Raw genomic sequence first — 19,365 nt, 5'->3', positions numbered from 1 at the left:
AGATTCGTCAATGATGGAGCTGAGTTTATGCGATGTCATCCTTGGGAGAGATTGGCTGTCACGACATTTAATAGTGTTGGATTGCCTGAGGGCAATAGTTAATATTCCTGGAGTAGATGAGAGTTTTATTGCCTCCATGCCTCATGATGAGGAGTTACTGGATACATGAGGAGAGGGATTTTTGGTGACCATTTTGATGGTTAAAGATGATGGACCGCATGAGATGAAGGATCTTCCAGTTATGTATGAGGATGTATTTGAGGCCTTTGGAAGGGCTGTCACCAGCCAGAGGAGACATTCTTATGATCGAGTTGGACTCATGGACAACACCGGTTTCACGAAGCGCGAGCGGAGATGGCCGAGCTGAAAAGGCAGATGGAAAAGTTCATCAGATAAGGATTTTATCAGACCGAGTATTTCACCATAGAGACCACCAGTGTTGTTGCGACGATAAGAGATGAGAGCTTATGACTTTGTATCGACTACAAAGTTTTGAACAAGTGACCATTAAGGATAAGTATCACATCCACGTATTTATGAGTTGTTGGATTAGATACATGAGGTTCATAGTTCTTGAAGGTTGTATTTTTGGAGCAACGGGGTTCTGGAAGCAGAAGTTCAATGGATCCAGAGGAAAAGAATACCATTTTGGAGAGGCCGATACCTAAGAGCGCTACAGCGACACACAGTTTGTGGGTTAGCAGGGTACTACTGAGAATTCATCAAAGGTTCGCCACTATAGTAATGTTGAAGACGCCGTCGACATGTAAAGATGTCGAGTGTGATTGGAAAGTTTTTGTTCGAGGAGTCTCACTGAATTGAAGCACATCTGACGAAGACACCAGTTTTGGTACTATCGAGATCGAGAATATTATACAAAGTTTACACTGATGTATCACGTTCCGGCTTGGGTTTTGGATTGACACAGGAGGGTCTGATCATTGCTTATGCATCACTTCAGTCGAGATCTCACGAGGTTCGCTACCCTTATCGTATTTGTACAGAGAGGAAACTCGGATTCTCACCGCCCACCAGATTTTGAAGTGTATCTTCACTAAGGAAGACTTAATCGGAAGGCAACACAGATGGATTGAGTTATTAAAGCAGATTACTACTTGGATGTATCATACCACCTAGTAAGGCTAACCAGGTGGAAAATGCCTTGAGTGGGCACATGAGCGATGCCTCGAGAAATAAGAGGGCTCAAGAGCTTAATAAGACACTTGAAAATATCAGATTTTCTATGGGGGAGACGCCAAGCACAGGATAACGATGCGACTTTGGTTAAGAATATTGATTTTGAGAGTGTTGGACATCATACAGTTTCGAGCAGGATGCACTAGTACCGAAACCGAGTTTGTGTGTTGGACGATAAGTTGTTAAGAAAAGGGATCTTACAGTAAACACATCACTCGTATTTCTCTACCCACCTGGAACACCAAGGGGTACAAAGAGTTGAAGTGTTTCTATTATTGGCCTAGTAAAAAAAAAAAAAGATGTAACTACATTGTGTCTATGTCAGACTTGTCAGATGGTTAAAATAGAACATCAATTATTTATGGGATTACTACACCATCTACTTCTTCCAGATTGGAAATGATATATGTTGATTATGGGTTTACTCATTGGACTATTGGAGTCAAGTTTCATGAAGAATAATATATGAGTGATCATGGACCGTATCGCTAAATTGAAATCTAGAGGACATGCCCAAGACTTGTGCTTAGTTCGCAAGGAAAAAAAAAATTGAGAAAAGTATCTACCACTGAAATAGTTCATGTACAATAACAGTTATTACTCGAGCATTCAGACATCACCTTATGAAGCTCTTTATGGAAGATCATTCGCACACATGCTATGATGGACCAAAGTGGAGAAGCACTCTAATGTATTACTACCAGTGGTTTAAGGGACGTTGAAGCAAATAGAAATGCTCAAGAACAACCTAAAGGAAGCTTAGGGCAAAAAAAAAAATGTTAATGCCAGAGAGTTTTGGAATTCAAGTGGACGATTTAATATACCTGAAAATGAGAACATTTCAAGGAGGAGCCAAGAGTCAAAATTTACAAAAGCTTAGCCAAGAATTTAAGGAGTTGTAACAAAGATGGTAGGACGAGAGATTTCCAGGAGGAGACCTAGACTCAGATGATGATTACCTATCCAGAGCTTTCTCAGGATGGTATTGGACAACAGGTTCATGATTTGAATTCGAGGACGAATTTCATTTAAGTGGGGAAGAATTGTAACGATCCGGTTTCAAGCTGGTTTAGTTTTATTTAGTTTCATTGAGATAAACCGGTTTGATTGTTTAATTATTATTAAACCAAAGCTTTCCCGATCATTTTAATTGTGTACGTGTGCATTTATACCTAAATATATAAAAGCCTACACATTCTCTTCTTCCTTTGGAGCCGTCAACGTCGTGGAGAGAGTGAGAGCTCAGCCACGTTTTATTTTCCTAACCATTTGACTTCTTTTCACGATGCACTCACCACCTTTCCCTTCTCTCCATGTTCTTCTTGTGTTCACACCATCGCTGGAGAGCAAGCCATGTCCCGCCGCCGGAGTCATCATTCTTCACCTATCACCACCGGAGCTGTCGTCATGCCACTGACATAGCCTCATTGTCATAGATCCATCGATGTACCATGTTTTCAGTTCACATCGGATCCGTTCCATGGAGAACGTGAGCAGAAGGAGAAAGTGAGACGCGAGTGTTGCGTCTCGGAACCATCAATCACCGATCTTCACTGCCATGAGCCGTTGGTCACTGGAGATCTTCACCACGTCACCGGAGATCAAGATGCGTCAATCGTAGCTATGTCCGAGAAGGTTAAGTGTATCATTAGTTGTTTCTTGTGAATAGTTAACGTACACTTTATTAGGCCGTGCATAGGAACCGAACCAAGCTTGGATCTTATGATTGACTTGTTTGCCTAGCCATTCTCTCCAAAGCCTAGATGTTGATGAGGCATATCAGTTCCCAAGTATGACCGGATCATCTCAGATATTGGCTAAGGTGAGGGTCTTTTACCGAGCTTCTCTTACACGGCTTAGGACCTCGAATAATTATAATTTATTCCTAATGTGTTCCGTCTATGTGAAATCGAGTCTGTCATTGTTGGTTTAGTTTTTAAGTTCTTTTCTTAAACCGGAACTAGGGTGTTAGATGGTTCGACAATGCTTGTTCATTTATAATTGATTTTATATATATATATAGTTTATTGAGGTGATTTGGATGTTAGCCGATCATGGGTGTATCGGCCGGAGACAGTACATTGGGTGTGGTGGATGTTGCGGCACAGCGTAGTCGACCTGTTGTACCAAGGCTTAGAGGTCGATAAATCGTCTACGGGCGTGTGTTACCGAGCACATATTCGGTGGTGTTTTTGGCCTGTTAGTGGGCATCGAGTGTGCATCTCGTTAGGACCATTGTTTGATCTCTGGGTACTTTAGGTACCATGTTTGCAACATGTTAGGATTAAATTATATTTATTCGGAGTGCTCTGTCCGGGTCCATGGACTTCATGTTTAGTATCTCATACCTCACTGAGTGAATTCTCCGTTATTCACCCCTCTCTCTTCCCCATTTCAGGTGAGACTGGCGAGTATATGATATTTGGACGGATTGGTGCTACTGGGCTTTTTATTCAGATTTTTATTTGGGCTTAGGGTGAGTGCAGTCGTGTATATGGGCTATTGTGTTATGAGATATTTTTGGTGGTACGCTGTTCTCTAGATAGGAGGTGGCGGGTGTCACAATAAATCAAACAATTTTCACAGAATCTCTACCACCGGAGAAGTGACACACTTAGAAAGTTCATAGTTTGACATCCTATTAACCAATTATGGATCATTAGCTGCTTCCCAAGGATCCGATAAAACTTTATTTGTGAAGACTACATAAGATTTTTATCAATCCCTTTCTCATGTGATCATACGTGTTGTGCATAACAGCATCACAAATATTAGATCCACATTCATCAAATTGATAGCTTTAGTATAAGAAGAGTGGTTTCTGTTTCATACTTTTAGAGTCTTCTGGAATTTTTTTTTCTTTACACATGTATCATCATCTTCAATAATGATGATTCTTTGGGGTTTATAGATATGGTTTTATCTTCTTTTCTTTTGCTTTTGTATTTACTTATCTCAAAGATACAACAAACGAAGGTATTATCTAATTCTATGTGTATATGCTGAATGCGAAAGTCAGACAAGCAATCTCACTACACCTTCTTTAACAATACGTACTCTGACAATCTGTCTCATGTAAACAACTAAAGACCTTATAGAGAGACCTGCAGATACATAAAGCAACATAAAGCAACATAAAGCAACCACGTTGTAATAGCCTCTCAAAACTGTTATCCCGGCTTGCAAGCAGTATGGTCTGAGGTATCATGGATTTGCGTTGAAGTTTTTAACCAATTTTTTTTAAAAAATATAGATATTACGGAACAAGAGAGAATTTGTTAGTATATGAAGTTGAGAAATCTGTTATGGTATGTTGGAAAAATTCAGGGAACTGTGCAGCTAGCGAATTTGATTTTTGAGAGAACACAAGACACAAATCCCAAGTACATATATACGAATGTTGCACGAATAAAAAGAACATCATATGTCTTCAAACGACAACCATAAAATTTCCAACTCAGTAGAAATATATATGATAACGAGTGAAATTGCAATTAATTAAGAAAACGAAATATACGTGACAGAAGAAACTATAACAGAAACGAGGGTCAGTGTTGAAACTGAGAGGTGGTTGGTGCCAGAACTCGAGGGAGATGGTGCAGACATGACCGGCGACTCAGCCAAAGATGGTGAAGATGTTGGTGACCCGACCGAAGATGGCGAAGTCATAGATGTTCCAGCCGATGGAGAAACTGCATCATTATTATCATTCATACATTATATTTCTTAACATAGCATACGACATAAATATTAAAAAAATATGTTCAAAAAATATATAATATAAATAAAACAAAATATTGAAAGAAGACTTTAGTTTTTTCAAAAAAAAAGAAACAAATCTAAGTTATAAATGTAAGACTAAACTAATTATACAATTGCAATTTAAGTAACAAATCCAAAAATTATGGTATACAATATTCTCATAGAAGATGAAATGGGTTGATGCATGTCTTTTCAATAATCAACAAAACATTTCAGATTCATTTTTCTTCTTCCCAATATTCAGCTCTGACTACGAATATAATACAAAACAAGGTAAATAACCCGAGAGCGAGAATTTTATAAATATTTTAAACTTTATGAATATTTTAAATATTTTTTAAAAATATATTTTAAATTAATAACAAAACTATATTTTAGTGAACAGTTCAAACTGAAATTGTAAAAATATTTTTTTTTTCAATTCAAGTATAATATATATTTCTTAAATTTTGAAATCAAATTATTTATAAATTTTAATATGGTATATAGTTTAATTTAAACAATAATAAATATATATATATATATTTTAATATAATATCTATTAAATGGAATTTCATAATCATATGATTTTATTATCATTTGTATCTTGTTATAACAAAAAAATTAGCTATTGACCACAAAACATTTCAGTGAGACTTTACTTTTTTTAATTTATATTTATTTTTAAAAATTTAAAATATATTATATGCAAAAACCTAAATTTTAATTATTTAATTTATTTTAATAATATAAATTAAAAAAAGAGGATACAAAAATTGTTATCAAATCTTTATTAGTTTAAATCATTAATTGTCATATATATATTTTAGTCATATTAGATAATTTCGTTGTTTTTATTTAAGAAAAAAAAGAAAAACTATTTTTATAAATTACTAATTACTTTTATGGTTAGTTTAATAAAAATTATAATATATATTTTGATGTACTAACCTATTTTTCCAAGGATTGTAAGAGTCATACTAGTGATGACACATGACAACACTTAAATGTAATATGTCTCTTTTAATGTATAAGGAATATATCATTAAAAAGTAAAGAAAGTTTACATACCAAAAGTGTAGCTCACTTATAATTATTGCCAATACGGTACCAATAATTTATTTTTTTATAATTCTAATGGTCCTCAATGAAATATGAAATAAATTTGATTTACCAGAAATATAGTAAAATTACTAAAAATAAAACTTAAGATACCACACTATTTTTAATACTGTATAATCGATCTGTAAGGCAAAAGAAAAAACACAGAGAAGCCTTCAATATTAACTATGAAACATAGTCGATTAATTATCAAAGAAAAAAGCCAAAAGAAACGTACTCGGAGACGTACCAGCAGTAGATGCAGCCGGTGTCGCCTCGTCCAGGATCGCTACACCAGCAATAAAAAATTAACTTCGGAACAATGAAAATACTACGCAAACAGCATTAGGTTTGAGAGAAAAAAAATGAAAATACTCACCGCAATGAGGAGCAACAATGGGGAGCTTGCAAGTCGTAGGCATGGCACGAGCTCTAGTGTTATTCACTGCAAACCCCATAGTTTTGCTACTTTCTAAACCAACGCAAATACACTTAGGATTATATTGTAGAACAGATAGAATTCCCCGACAACAAACTTTTGTGGGCTTAGTATCATTTGATCCAGGGGTAAGGTACGAGAGACAATCCATCATGTCATATATAATGCTGGAGCAATCAGAATTTGATGGTCCTGGCGCTGGAGAAGCTACGGGTGAAGGAGAATTTGCCGGCTGTGGTTTGTTGCGGGCGTGGATGGGTGCAAATGATGATGATAGTAGAAGTATCAAGATGGAAAGAAGTGACTGCTTCATTATTTCTATAGTATTTTCTTTGAAATTGTTTGTTGTTTATTGTTTTCTTGTGTTGGATTTATTGTGGTACAAGGAACACGAGGTTTATATATATATAGAAGTGAACTCAAAAAGGAAAAGATAAGAATTTTGTTTTTTATTCTTTTTTTAGGGTTTGAGATTATTGTTGAGATTATTGTTAAATAGGTGGATGGTTTTTTTATATCTTGATTGTTTTTGTTTTCTGTTCGTTGAGTTTATCTTTCTTTCTCCTTTTTTTTGGTCAAAGTTGAGTTGATCTTCTTATTCTAGGTCAAATGATTTTGTAACGGAAGCGCATATCTTTGGCAAAGTTAAGTTTGAATTTAATTTCAAATCTCACTTAGGTGTGTTTGTATTTTTTTTGTTTGTAAAAGTTTCAACTATCATTTGTTATATTTACTTAACTATAATAATATGAAACTAGATTTTGATCTTCACAGCCGCGCAGATTTTTGTTTTCACTTACGTAGAAATTTTGTTTTTATACCATCAGTAGTATATGTTCTTGCAAGAACGGTTTATTTTTACACCATACAAACGAAATTTGAAAAAATGAATCAAATAAACTTTGGTAATGAAAAAATTATAAAGCGTTACTTTAAGTACAGTTTTATCGGCCAGGATAAATTTAAGAGTATCTTTACTGTAACTGGTATGTTGGCTCCATGAGTGAAGCAACATAACTTGACATGCCATCCTAATGACTTTTTCCCAAGGATTTTCACTCTAATTTTGGTTGAATCTACTCTATAACAGATTGAAAGGTGGGGTTTTGATGGATATTGGTTTGATGGACGAATTAGGGTTGATATAAGGATGGTATGAAGGGATTTGATGGATTGATATGAGGTTTGTGGAAAAGACCTCATACACTCCTCTCTCACTCTGGGTTTGACACATTAGTCAGCTTGAGAGTTTGTTGATGGTTTTGGGTTCACACACTTCACAATTAAGTTGTTCAGAGAACAAATAAATCACCAAAGAAGAAATGAGTTTTTTGATAAAAAATGATCATTAATTCAGACAAGAGTTTCGACCAGGTTATGTAGAAAAGGGAAAAAAATAATAATAAATCATTAGGTAAGCTTCATGAACAACATAGGGAATATAAATCAGACAAAGACTTAATTAAACTAGCTGTTATAGGAGACAGCTGATTAAATGACGGTAGTTGAGGTAATGGTGGTTTGGCCAAGTAAATCTCCTTCACGTTCTTGGTTCTGGACAAAGCAAGCAATATTCTCAATCAGCTCCGTGGGTCTTGATCTCTTAATGGGCCCTACAGAGATGGCAAATGGATTTCTTTCTCGATATTGGACTTCTTTTGAGCTGAGAGAGACACATCGTCATTTTGGTGAGTATCAGGGGAGTCGCTCAGTAAAGTATGGGATGCCAAACTCGAAGTCCATGGACTCAGACATAGCACTCCAAATCTTATATAATAAAGTTGATTTTTTCTCTCCTTGGGGAAAAAGACACGTGTACTCTCTCTTTAACTTTGCAAGCGACTCTTCCGTGTAGATTTTTAATGTGGACTGCAACTTCTGAACTAAATATCGTGATGGTTTAGAAAATAGAATGGTTTTGAATGGGCCTTAAATGAAACAGTACGCTGGGCTGGGCCATTTTACATATGTGGTTATGAATTCATTTGGAGACTCCGTCATCGTTGTCACCATCGAGTTGGTTACCGTATTCATCCTACCGCCGTTGAAGCTCAGTAGATGCTTCGTTGACCAACAGTTACCAGACCACATCCTCTTGAAATCCAGCTCCGGTGTCTTCTTAGAGATTTTGTCTTACCAGCGAATGAAACCTGGAAACGTTACAGAAGAGACGGATGAATTGAAAAAAGCACTTCAATGTGCTCATTAAGAAAGATTCCGCACTCCTCACACAATTTTTAATTAAAAGCATCTCCCATAATTTTATTTTGTCAATCTTCATTTATAAATAGGTAACTCTCATTCTTGAAACTCATCAGCTCAAACCTCTCAAATCATTACCATTTCTACACTTCAGTGATAAGAATGTCAACTAACTCACTCTTGGGGGCAGGGGAAGAAGAATCGTAAGGCTAGAACTCAGGCAGCATATGGTGGCGGTAGCGCCGGAGATGGGAGCATGCATAGGAGGAGTAATGTCGTTAGGATTGAACCTAGGGTAAGGAGCATAGTCAGAGGAGTGAGGAGCCTTGGTCTCTGATGCGGCGGAGGTAGAGATCAGGCTGCCATTGTGATTCTCTTGCTCACTCATGATTAAAGACCCAATCTTATGTTACGATTCCGCGATTCTTCCTCTTCTTCTTTGATACGATCTCATGTTAATTGTGGCTCGACACAAAAAAAAATATTATTTTATTTTCTTTTTCTTTTTGGTTTAGTAAAGACGAAGACAGTTGGAATGGCATACTACAAATAACTAAATGAATTAAAAATATTTGGCAGGGTTATGTTGTGAAACTAGAGAATAGAATATGTATGTTTTTGTATTATTCATAAACATAAGGAGCCCCTTCTATATAGGAAATTACACCGTCATATAATAATGGAAAGACTAAAGAAAGGAAATACAAATATGGAAAGAGTAAAAATTATAATCTAATAAGGAAAATGCAAGATGTCGATTCTCTCTCTCTCTCTCTCTCTCTCTCCTCACGGTCGACTCTCTCTCTCTCTAGTATTGGGCTGGTTATGAACCGGACCGGTTATGGACATCCACAATATGATTTATAACACTCCCCCTTGGATCCCATAACCATACAGGGATTGTAATACGCTTTAGATGTTGCCTCATTAAAAAACCTTACCAGGAAAACCCAGTGGGACAAAACCATGGTGAAGTAAAAAGAGTACAACACGTATTACTCCCCCTGTTCTGAACAACTCGCGGCTGGCCTCATGAACAGCCAAGATCTCCGAATGGTTTGAAGATGTGGCCGCGATCGTCTACTTCATGGAACGCCATGATATGGCCGTTCCACCATGTGTGAAAGCATAGCATGTCTGTGATCGAGCATTGTGTGGATCCAAAAGATAACCTGCATCATCAAAATCAACTAAACCTTCTTTGTTTTGGTTAGTATAAAATAAACCCAAGTCTTTCGTTCCTTGCAGGTAACGAAGAACATGTTTAATCTCGTTCCAGTGCCTTTGGGTTGGACAAGAGCTTAATCTAGACAATAGATTCACGGCTAAACATATATCTGGTCGTGTGTGACTAGCCAGATACATCAAAGCTCCTATGGCACTGAGATATGGCACTTCGGGACCAGGGACATCTTCATCGTCCATCTTAGGACGGAACAGATCAGTGTCCAGGCCGAGGGACCTCACGACCATGGGGCTCGACAATGGGTGAGACTCGGCCATGTTAAATCTCTTGAGTACTTTTCTGTATATGCCATTTGATGCACAATGATTCCATCTCTTATGTACTCAAGCTGTAATCACAAACAAAACTTTGTTTTTTTCAAGATCTTTCATCTCGAATACTTTCTTAAGATATTCAACTGTTTGGGAAATCTCTCCAGAGGTTCCTAGGATATTTAAATCATCAACATACACTGCTATAATCACAAAGCCCTGGCCGAATTTCTTTATAAAGATACAAGGGCTGATCGGATCATTCTTGTATCTTTCTCTCTCTAGGTACTCACTTAACCTATTGTACCACATTCGGCCTGATTGTTTCAATCCATAAAGTGACTTATTCAACTTTATACAGTGTTTTTCTCGAGTACTCGATTTGTTTTTCAACTCTATACCCTCTGGTACTTTCATATAAATCTCATTATCTAGTGGCCCATATAAGTATGCAGTTACAACATCCATTAACCGCAAGTCTAATTTTTCTCTTATAGCCAGACTTATCAGGAATCTTAAACTAGTAGCATCCACCACAGGGGAGTATATCTCCTCATAATCTATTCCTGGTCTCTGTGAGAATCCTTGTGCAACAAGCCGTGCTTTATATCTCACGACCTTGCCGTGTTCATTTCTTTTCCTCACAAAGACCCACTTATAGCCGACTGGTTTAACATCATATGGTGTCCGGACTATTGGTCCAAAGACATCTCTCTTCTTTAAAGAGCTTAACTCCATGTTTATAGTTTTTTTCCATTTGATCCAATCTGATCGTTGAGTGCACTCATAAATAGACGTGGGTTCATGATCCTCATTCAAATCCATAAGTTCAAGTGCTACCTTGTATGAAAATATATCATCAATGTTGACATTCTTTCTGTTCCATTGTATCCCAGACAAGACATAGTTTATTGAGATCTCATTATTATCAGGACCTTTAGTACCTTGAATCTTGGCGTCCCAAGAATCAGTATTAGATACATCAGGGCCGGCCGAATCTAAGCATTCATGATCGGCCGCGATCGCTATTAGGGTTTTGGGATCGGCCACGGCTATGTCCCGGGATTTAGGAATGGCCGCGGTCGTGTCTAGGGTTTTAACAACCTCGGTTTCAATCTCTGCACCTTTCTTAGTTTTCCGAGGGTTCTTATCTTTGGAACCTATTAATCTACCACGTTTCAAACGTTGTCTAGACTCTGTAGCAACTTGATTGTGTCCCTCTTGAACATCAATTCTTATTGGTACATTAGCAGCTGGTATATATGACTTAGTCCCTCTTTTCGGGTCAGCAAAGGAATCTGACAATTGATTAGCTAGCTTTTGTAAATGTATAATCTTTTGGACTTCTAAATCACATTCTTGAGTCCGAGGATCTTGCCAAGATAAGGATGTTTGATTCCATGTAATCTCTTTTACCATCTTATTATTATCTCCCCTTAATGTTGGATGTTCGGATTCATTGAAATGACAATCCGCATATCTGGCCTTAAACAAATCACCCGTAGTTTGCTCAAGATACTTAATAATCGTGGGAGAATCAAATCCAACATATATCCCCATCCTCCTTTGAGGTCCCATCTTTGTTCTCTGTGGTGGTGCAATTGGCACATAGACGACACAGCCAAATGTCTTAAGATGGGATATGTCTGGCTCACGATCCGTAAGCAATTGTAATGGGGAATATCTATGTTCACTAGACAATCTTATACGAATCAGTTCGGCCGCGTGCAAGACCGCGTGTCCCCAAGCTGTGGCCGTAAGCTTAGACCTCATAAGCAATGGTCTAGCTATTAGCTGAATTCGTTTTATGAACGATTCGGCCAAGCTGTTCTGTGTATGTACATGTACCACGGAGTGTTCCACACTTACCCCCATGGACATACAGTAATCATTAAACGCTTGGGACGTGAACTCACCAGCGTTGGTCTCTATCATTCTGACCTTAGCATAGTAAAAGGCCAGTAGAGAGCGCATGTACAGACTCTAGGACTTTCTTATAGCCTTGGCCGATCTCTATGATCTGAAGGAACTCTTTGTTTCCTTCGCCCTTAGTCTCAATATTAAAGCCATTCATTCGAATGTCTTTAAAGCTCAATAGGCTTCTCTTAGAGCTGGGTGAATACAATGCATCAGATATATCTAGATGCGTATCCTTAGGCAACAGGATGTTAGCCTGGCCGTAGCCCTCTATGAGACTACCTATACCCGAAATGATACTTTAGAGACTTCATATAAAAACTTTCATTCATTAATAAAATAAGTTCAAAGCAATCAAAACATAGAAAACATAAAGCAAAGAACACGAAAACATAGATGTCGAATTCAACTTCATTCTTTTAAACAATCTGAAGTTTCATAATCCATAAGATCGTCTCGTTCATGATTGAAATCATCTTCACCATCTTGATAAGTCATATGAGCTTCAGGATTCTTCCCTTTCAAACTCTCTTGATAGAGGTCAACGAGATGTTTGGGAGTCCTACATGTCTTAATCCAATGATTATCCATACCACATCTATGACACACGGATTTGGTCAAGTTTTGTGGCTTGAAAGATGTACCACGGCCTCGGCCATGTCCACGGCCTCCATAGGAGCCACGGCCATATGAGTTGCCTCAGCCTCGACCAAACGAGTTTCGGCCTCGACCACCACGTCCATGCCATTTTCCACGCCCACGGCCGTGTTGGCTATCACTCTGGACATGGTTCGACTCTTTCTTAGCCTCGACGGCCGCATGTGCCTCAGGTAATGGGTTTGTTCCAGGAGGTCTCAATTCACTGTTCCTCATCAACAGCTCATTGTTTTGCTCAGCGAGCAAGAGATAAGAGATCAGATTAGCATAAGTAGAGAAGTCCTTCTCACGGTACCGCTGTTGTAACAACACATTGCTTGTGTGGAAGGTGGAAAAGGTTTTCTCAAGCATATCCTTATCCGTTATATCCTCACCACACAGTTTCAATTTTGAAACTATTTTAAACAGGGCTGAGTTATACTCATCCACGGACTTAAAGTCCTGGATTCTGAGATTCTTCCAATCATACATACCTTTGGTAATAACACCATTCTCTGGTGATCATATCTCGTTTTCAACTCTGTCCAAAGGTCTAGAGGATTCTTAATAGTCAAATACTGATCTTTGAGACTCTCAATAAGATGATGGCGTATAATCAATATAGCTCTATATCTATCTTTCTCATTTGCATTATTGCCCTATGTGATACATTCACCGAGTCCCTTGGATTTCAGGATGATCTTAGCATCAAGTGCTCATTGCAAGTAATTATCTCCAGAGAGATTTAGGGCAGCAAAATCCAAGTTGTTGGTTTTCGATATCTGAAATCATATATTTCAATCTTAAGATTATAGTGTTCAATGTTCTCTATATGATGCAATCAAGACAAGCTAAAAGGATATGCAATGTTCAAACAAGCCGCACGGCCAAACGAGATGATCAGTTCATTCAGATATGATGCAAGCCGCACGGCCGAGACAAGGGATGAACAATCTTATCAAATGGTTTCTATTTGATCTTAATGCAATCGTTTATTCATCCTAGCAAGAACGGTTTCTAGGTGATCATGGAAACATGAAACCTCACTAAAAAAATCAAGCAATGCATCAAAGGGGTTTAGTTACTATCAACCTAACGATCATATTCAATCAATTAGGGTTTTAAATATAAGCAAGGCTGGTCGGATCCAAGTTTTAAACAAGATGAGGACAACTTAAACCTAGGCGATTTCTTTAACCTCAATTCATTCAATTGGATCATCAATTCAAACAACCAAATTCAAGTATGAGATTAATCAATTCTAGCAATCAGTTCTATGTGATCATAATTCAAAACATTCAATCACATAAACAATCAAATTCGATTTCAAAATTAGGGTTTGCATGGTATGCAATGCATATATGCGGCTAGGCTTTAGGGTATTAGGGTTTCAATTTAAATCAAGCAATTAGATTCAAATTCAGGTTTTAGGGTTTGGATCTATTGCCTTAGGGTTTGGTTATTAGGTTTAGTTTTACCTTAACCTCAAGACGGGTTGAATGGACCTCCAACTAGAGAAGAGCCGCGAACGGATTGCTTGCTGATCGTCGCGAGCTAGAGCTGATCGTGTCGAGTATCGAGCTGAGATCTTCGGGTCGCGAATGGTATCGAGCTGCTATCGGGTCGCGATCGTGCTGAATGCTGAGATCGTGTCTCGCGAATGAACTGAGGTCGCGAGCTGAGGACTGACTGAGGTCGCGTGTTGAGGACGGATCGCGAACGAGAAGAGGCTGAGTATCGAGCTTAGGGTTCGTGATCGTCGGTAGGGTTTATCGCCGGGGAATTAGGGTTTTAGGTCTCGGGATTTTATCTTAGGGTTCTTAGAGTAATCGTGCTGATAACGTGTTGTGAAACTAGAGAATATAATCTGTATGTTTCTGTATTATTTATAAACATAAGGAGCCCTTTATATATAGGGAATTACACCGTCATAGAATAATGAAAAGACTAAAGGAAGGAAATACAAATATGGAAAGAGTACAAATCATAATCTAATAAGGAAAATGCAAGATGCTGATTCTCTCTCTCTCGTCACGGTCGACTCTCTCTCGTCATGGTCGACTCTCTCTCTCTAGTATTGGACCGGTTATGAACCGACCGGTTATGAACATCCACAATATGATTTATAACAACGCTGGCATTATTAATTTGTTTGTATAATATTTTTTGTAGTTTCTTTCTCACTCGATCTATGATGTATCGTGCTGTCAACGCAGGGGCACGCCCGGCCCACCGTTGCGAGAAAAAGGCAGGAGCCTCAGGCCTGCACTTCAATAAAAAAATTTAAGGCTCCACTTATGTGTATAATACATTAGTTTATAGTAAATGTTATGATTTTTATTTACGATTCATTAGTTTCCGAGTGTTACGAGCATTTACTAGCATAGGCACTGACTTTAGACATGTGACCAAGATGCAAATCCACAGTCTAATATTTTCTTACATATTTGCTTCATATTGAAAAATTCGATTAAAATAAATCATAAGAACTTTTTCACTTAAATATGAAAACTTCATAAAATTAAGGTTCATTTTAATATTTTGAATAGGGTCCATCATAAATTAAAGCCGGTCCTAACATGCATATAGAATTTGAGTGGTTATATATATCTTCTTTACATTTTAACTTGGACTTTTACTTTTATATTTTTCATTATAAACAGTTTTTTTAGGTGCTGTATTTTTTTTTGTAAAACATACCAATTTAAGAAAATCATGAGAGACCATTTTAAAAGATTGTCTCAAGTGTTGCCTAAGCCCCCAAAATTTTTACGTGCCAACAAAGAAACAAACAAAGTCCAAATAGTAAAAAGTACTGAAATTTCAAATTAGATTGGAAGCACACAAAATCGATAACGAGAGAAAATTTTACTTTTTCTGATTAGATTGGTCTTAATTTTTTCTGATTGTTCAGAGTAAGAGGAGTGGGGTAATCAAGGTAAAGATAAGATAAAAGCTCGTATTAAGACGTTACGGTCACTTGATATATGGAGAATTTGGCTGACAATAACAAAGCTCAAATGTGAGAAGACGATGGAACCCTTAACCTTATTAGGCTCAAACTAAATGATAAGCAAAAATCCAAACCTAAATTAAATAAAAAAAATGGAAAAATGACCAACGAAGGTTAAGACCGGAAATAAAAATCCAAACCCAAATTAAATAAAACAAATGGAAAAAGACCATCGAAGGTTAAGACCTGAAATTGTTGATATGCCACGTATGACAAAAAAACCCTTATGAAAATATTAAACTCTACACAATGGCAGTCGGAATCATTTTTAGTTCAGCTCCCCTTATGAACTAAACGGGGAGTAAAGGAGATCTAGACGAAACGTTGTAACGTTCCTCAGTGCTCTTCATCGTTTCTCTTCTGTAAAAAATGAGCGGCCGGAGTACAAATCTCAGACCCTAAACGACGAAGAAGCCTATAGTATGAATGAGCCTCAAATTGTAAAACCCAAGTCGCCCAGCATAAAGATTTGTAAAACCCACTATGACCCAGCATAATTGTTTTGCCCTATGAAAAAAGCCAACTTTTTTTATGTAAGATAACTATGCAGAGACTGCAATAAAATTTATATATCTCCATATGATTGATGCATATTTTGTTTTCTAAAATGCTGTTGAAAATTTTTCTATAATATAAAATCATAATCAAACTATATCAATATAAACAAAACCGGCGCTACCCATAGTTTAAATTACAATGAGACACTTTGCTCACTCCTCAGCGCGCCACGTCAGCGTTTTGTGTGTCCCACTTTTAAAAAGTGTGAAAAAATGTCAAGCTCATGATTCGAACCCGGGTTATTGAGATATAAACACCAACAATTATACCACTAAATTAAATGATGCTTTGTACATTGATTGCCGAAACTAATATATATTTATGAAGGTCGGAAGCCATTGCTTCTTCAGCTTCCTCTGAGGGCCGGGCCTACAAGTGTATTATGGGTTTTGTTTTTAAATGAGATTCATCACGTTATATGAAAAAGAGCTCATGTTTGCAACAATTATAGTTTTCCCATATTGTAAACTGTCGTCGTTTAACAAGAGTTAGGGTTATTTTCATCATTGTCTCAGACAAGTCTGAGTTACAGAGTTACGCCTGTGTCTGTTCGTAATCTATATTTTCACCGGTGAACTCTTTATCTCCCCATCTTAAATCGCTTGATAATAAATGTTCCTGATTTGTAGCCCCTCTGTAAACCCTATGTATATGATTCTCATCTTTGATGAACCCAATCTACATCTCCACAAAACTCACTGATTACTCTTAGCTTTAACCATCTTCTTGAAATAGTCTCTCTCTACCTCTCCATTTCCTCAAACCAGCGTCCCCGGCGTCCGTCACTCAACCTTCGAGTCTCTCCGTCTTGGTCGTAGTAGTCAGAGCATAGTCTCTGGCCTCCTCCGCTTATGGGATTCCCTGAACTTCAAGAAAGACATGGAGTTTATGGAATCACGGTTCTCTTCATTGATGAAAATGTAAGTTCTTCGATCTATCACACTTATTTAACATAATTGTTTTTAAATTTATTTTCTGATTCTTTGTTGAATAATATTATTTTCACATTCCGTGATTCATGGGTTTATTCCCGCCGGACGTACTGACCATTACAAGCCATCTTTGAAAGTTGGTTCCATTGTGAAAGTCGATCATTTTGAGGTTGCTAGGTGCTCAAGCATGTACAAGATGATCATTCATTCCTCATTCGTTTCATCTCACCAACCATTATTGATGAAGTCATCACAGCTGCTCCTGGGATCAACCTACAGTCATGATTAGACTGTTCGACAATCTCCAAGTGATTGCGAACACAAACCTAGAACTCCCATGTATATTATCATATTGCATATGAGTTTATATTATGTTTCGATATCATAACTGATATTTAAACTTGTAGATGTGGTTGGGCAAATCCGTTCTGTCCAGGGCTCTGACCTCACCAATAAAACAACTCGAGTCTTTATCCGTCTCCTCATTTATCCGTAAGAAATAATCAACACACAATTTCCTTTATATTACTGTCTATATTGTGCTAACATCAATAATCAAAAGTATTTCCTACCCAAGATCTGTGATCGTTTATTTATCTCTCTTACTTATCAAACTAATTTTACACAAACCTTTATTTTACAGCTTAAAAGAAACCACAACAACCCAAACAATCAAATCACCGAAAACTAGAATCCCAAAAAGACGAATCATTAATGATCACTTCATTTTTTTGTCTAATCTTAAAATAATCACCTCAACTAAAACTCAACGACACATACATCGAGTCTGCTAAACAAATACAAACTACACGGCCAGCTATTTAACAATTTACAAACTTACTTTTGCAGATGCTTACGAAAAAGACGAAAACGACAACCAAGATCAGTAAAATTAAAGTAATAAGTGGAGATACTTATATATTTATATTTTTATATATTTTTTAGTGTATAGGTTTAGTGGTTTTTTAATAAAAATTGTTTTGAAGTTGTTAAAAAAAATTCGATCGCAGACAAAAAAAAAATTGGTATAGCTTTATGTTTCAAGAAAATGAAAAAGTAAACCGGGTTTAAATTGTTTGGGTTTGAAATTTGGTGGGCGTTGGAACATACGTTTTCTCTAACCCACGGCAACCACCCTTTAGGATCTGAGTGGTTAGACATTAGAAATTTAAAGGAAAACTAGATGTCGACCCGCACAACCGTGCGGGTGATTATTTTTATTTTTATACACATAATTATTTATTTTACATGGCTAACTATAATATTTAACATATTACAAATTTTTTAATATAACATTTTAAAACACAACAAATTTATAGTTCACATACGTTAATATAATTTATATGTTTTGAATTTTCACTGATGGCATATATTAAATCACGTGATATAAAATTGTAAATTGAAAAATCTTATTGATTAAGGATCAAAAATTTAATTGAAAATTATTATATTAAATTAGTATCGTAAATTTAGTAAAATATTGTACATGAGATTAGTTATAATTAAAAAAATTAATTAGATATTTCAAAAGTTTTTTTAGTTAAAATGAAATGTATATTTAATTTTCAAATAAACACGAAATTAACTAAAATAAATAAATTTTTGTTTAAGTGAAAAATGAAATATACATTTATTTTAAACAAATACGAAATTGATTGAATATTTAAAAGCTTTATTTTAATGAAAAATGAAATATATTTTATATTGTAAAAATGATATGAAAAGATTTTTATTCAGATACAATTTGAGAGAAAATATAAGAATATCTATTTGATTTGTTTGTTATAGAATATTCAAACAGCTGAAATATTTATACAAAAATATAATTTAAACAACTATCTAAGGATGGTCCAAATTAAAAAAAATCACACATGAATTAAGTCATGATTTCTGTTTTAATAGTATAGATACATTAACATATATAGAGTTTGAGTTAATTCACTATTATCAACTGGTTGGGAGTTAAAAATACATGAAGCTTAACCGTTGTCATCCAATAAAACGTTCAATTGCTATGTGTATGCTCTGCTTGCATGCTATGTGGAGAAGGGATTGAAAACAGTGAAACCCGAATTAAATCAACTTCAATGCTTGTCACGAATATTAACCAAAATGAACCCTATATAAACTAA

At 36.4% G+C, this 19,365-nt stretch overlaps 1 protein-coding gene across 2 annotated transcripts; it reads right to left on the bottom strand.

Annotated features, from left to right (window-relative positions):
- Positions 1-4,529: 4,529 nt before the first annotated feature.
- LOC111203965 (non-specific lipid transfer protein GPI-anchored 4-like) lies at positions 4,530-9,512 on the bottom strand. 2 transcript variants are annotated; one of them, XM_022698134.2, is made up of 3 exons: positions 6,419-9,512; positions 6,278-6,328; positions 4,530-4,889 (listed from the first exon to the last, which is right to left on the bottom strand). In XM_022698134.2, exons 1-3 carry the CDS (start codon positions 6,789-6,791, stop codon positions 4,696-4,698), a joined length of 618 nt encoding a protein of 205 aa, XP_022553855.1. In that variant the 5' UTR covers positions 6,792-9,512; the 3' UTR covers positions 4,530-4,695. The 2 variants fall into 2 exon arrangements, with proteins under 2 accessions (XP_022553855.1, XP_013674962.2); XM_013819508.3 differs by having other exon boundaries at positions 6,290-6,328; positions 6,419-7,833.
- Between the last annotated feature and the right edge of the window lie 9,853 nt (positions 9,513-19,365).

The sequence above is a fragment of the Brassica napus genome, chromosome C2, assembly GCF_020379485.1.
Source record: "Brassica napus cultivar Da-Ae chromosome C2, Da-Ae, whole genome shotgun sequence".
NCBI classification, from domain to species: Eukaryota; Viridiplantae; Streptophyta; class Magnoliopsida; order Brassicales; family Brassicaceae; genus Brassica; species Brassica napus.
The sequence above is the reverse complement of the archived record's forward strand: the minus strand, read 5'-3'. Positions and strand labels throughout refer to the sequence as shown.

Bases quoted from the DNA above. Each gene is read 5' to 3' on its own strand.
- LOC111203965 (XM_022698134.2), bottom strand. From the start codon at position 6,791: ATGAAGCAGTCACTTCTTTCCATCTTGATACTTCTACTATCATCATCA. The intron at 6,329-6,418 runs GTGAGTATTTTC...TTGCTGGTGTAG, and splicing joins CATTGTTGCTCCTCATTGCG to CGATCCTGGACGAGGCGACA. The intron at 4,890-6,277 runs GTACGTTTCTTT...ATAATGATGCAG, and splicing joins TACTGCTGGTACGTCTCCGA to TTTCTCCATCGGCTGGAACA.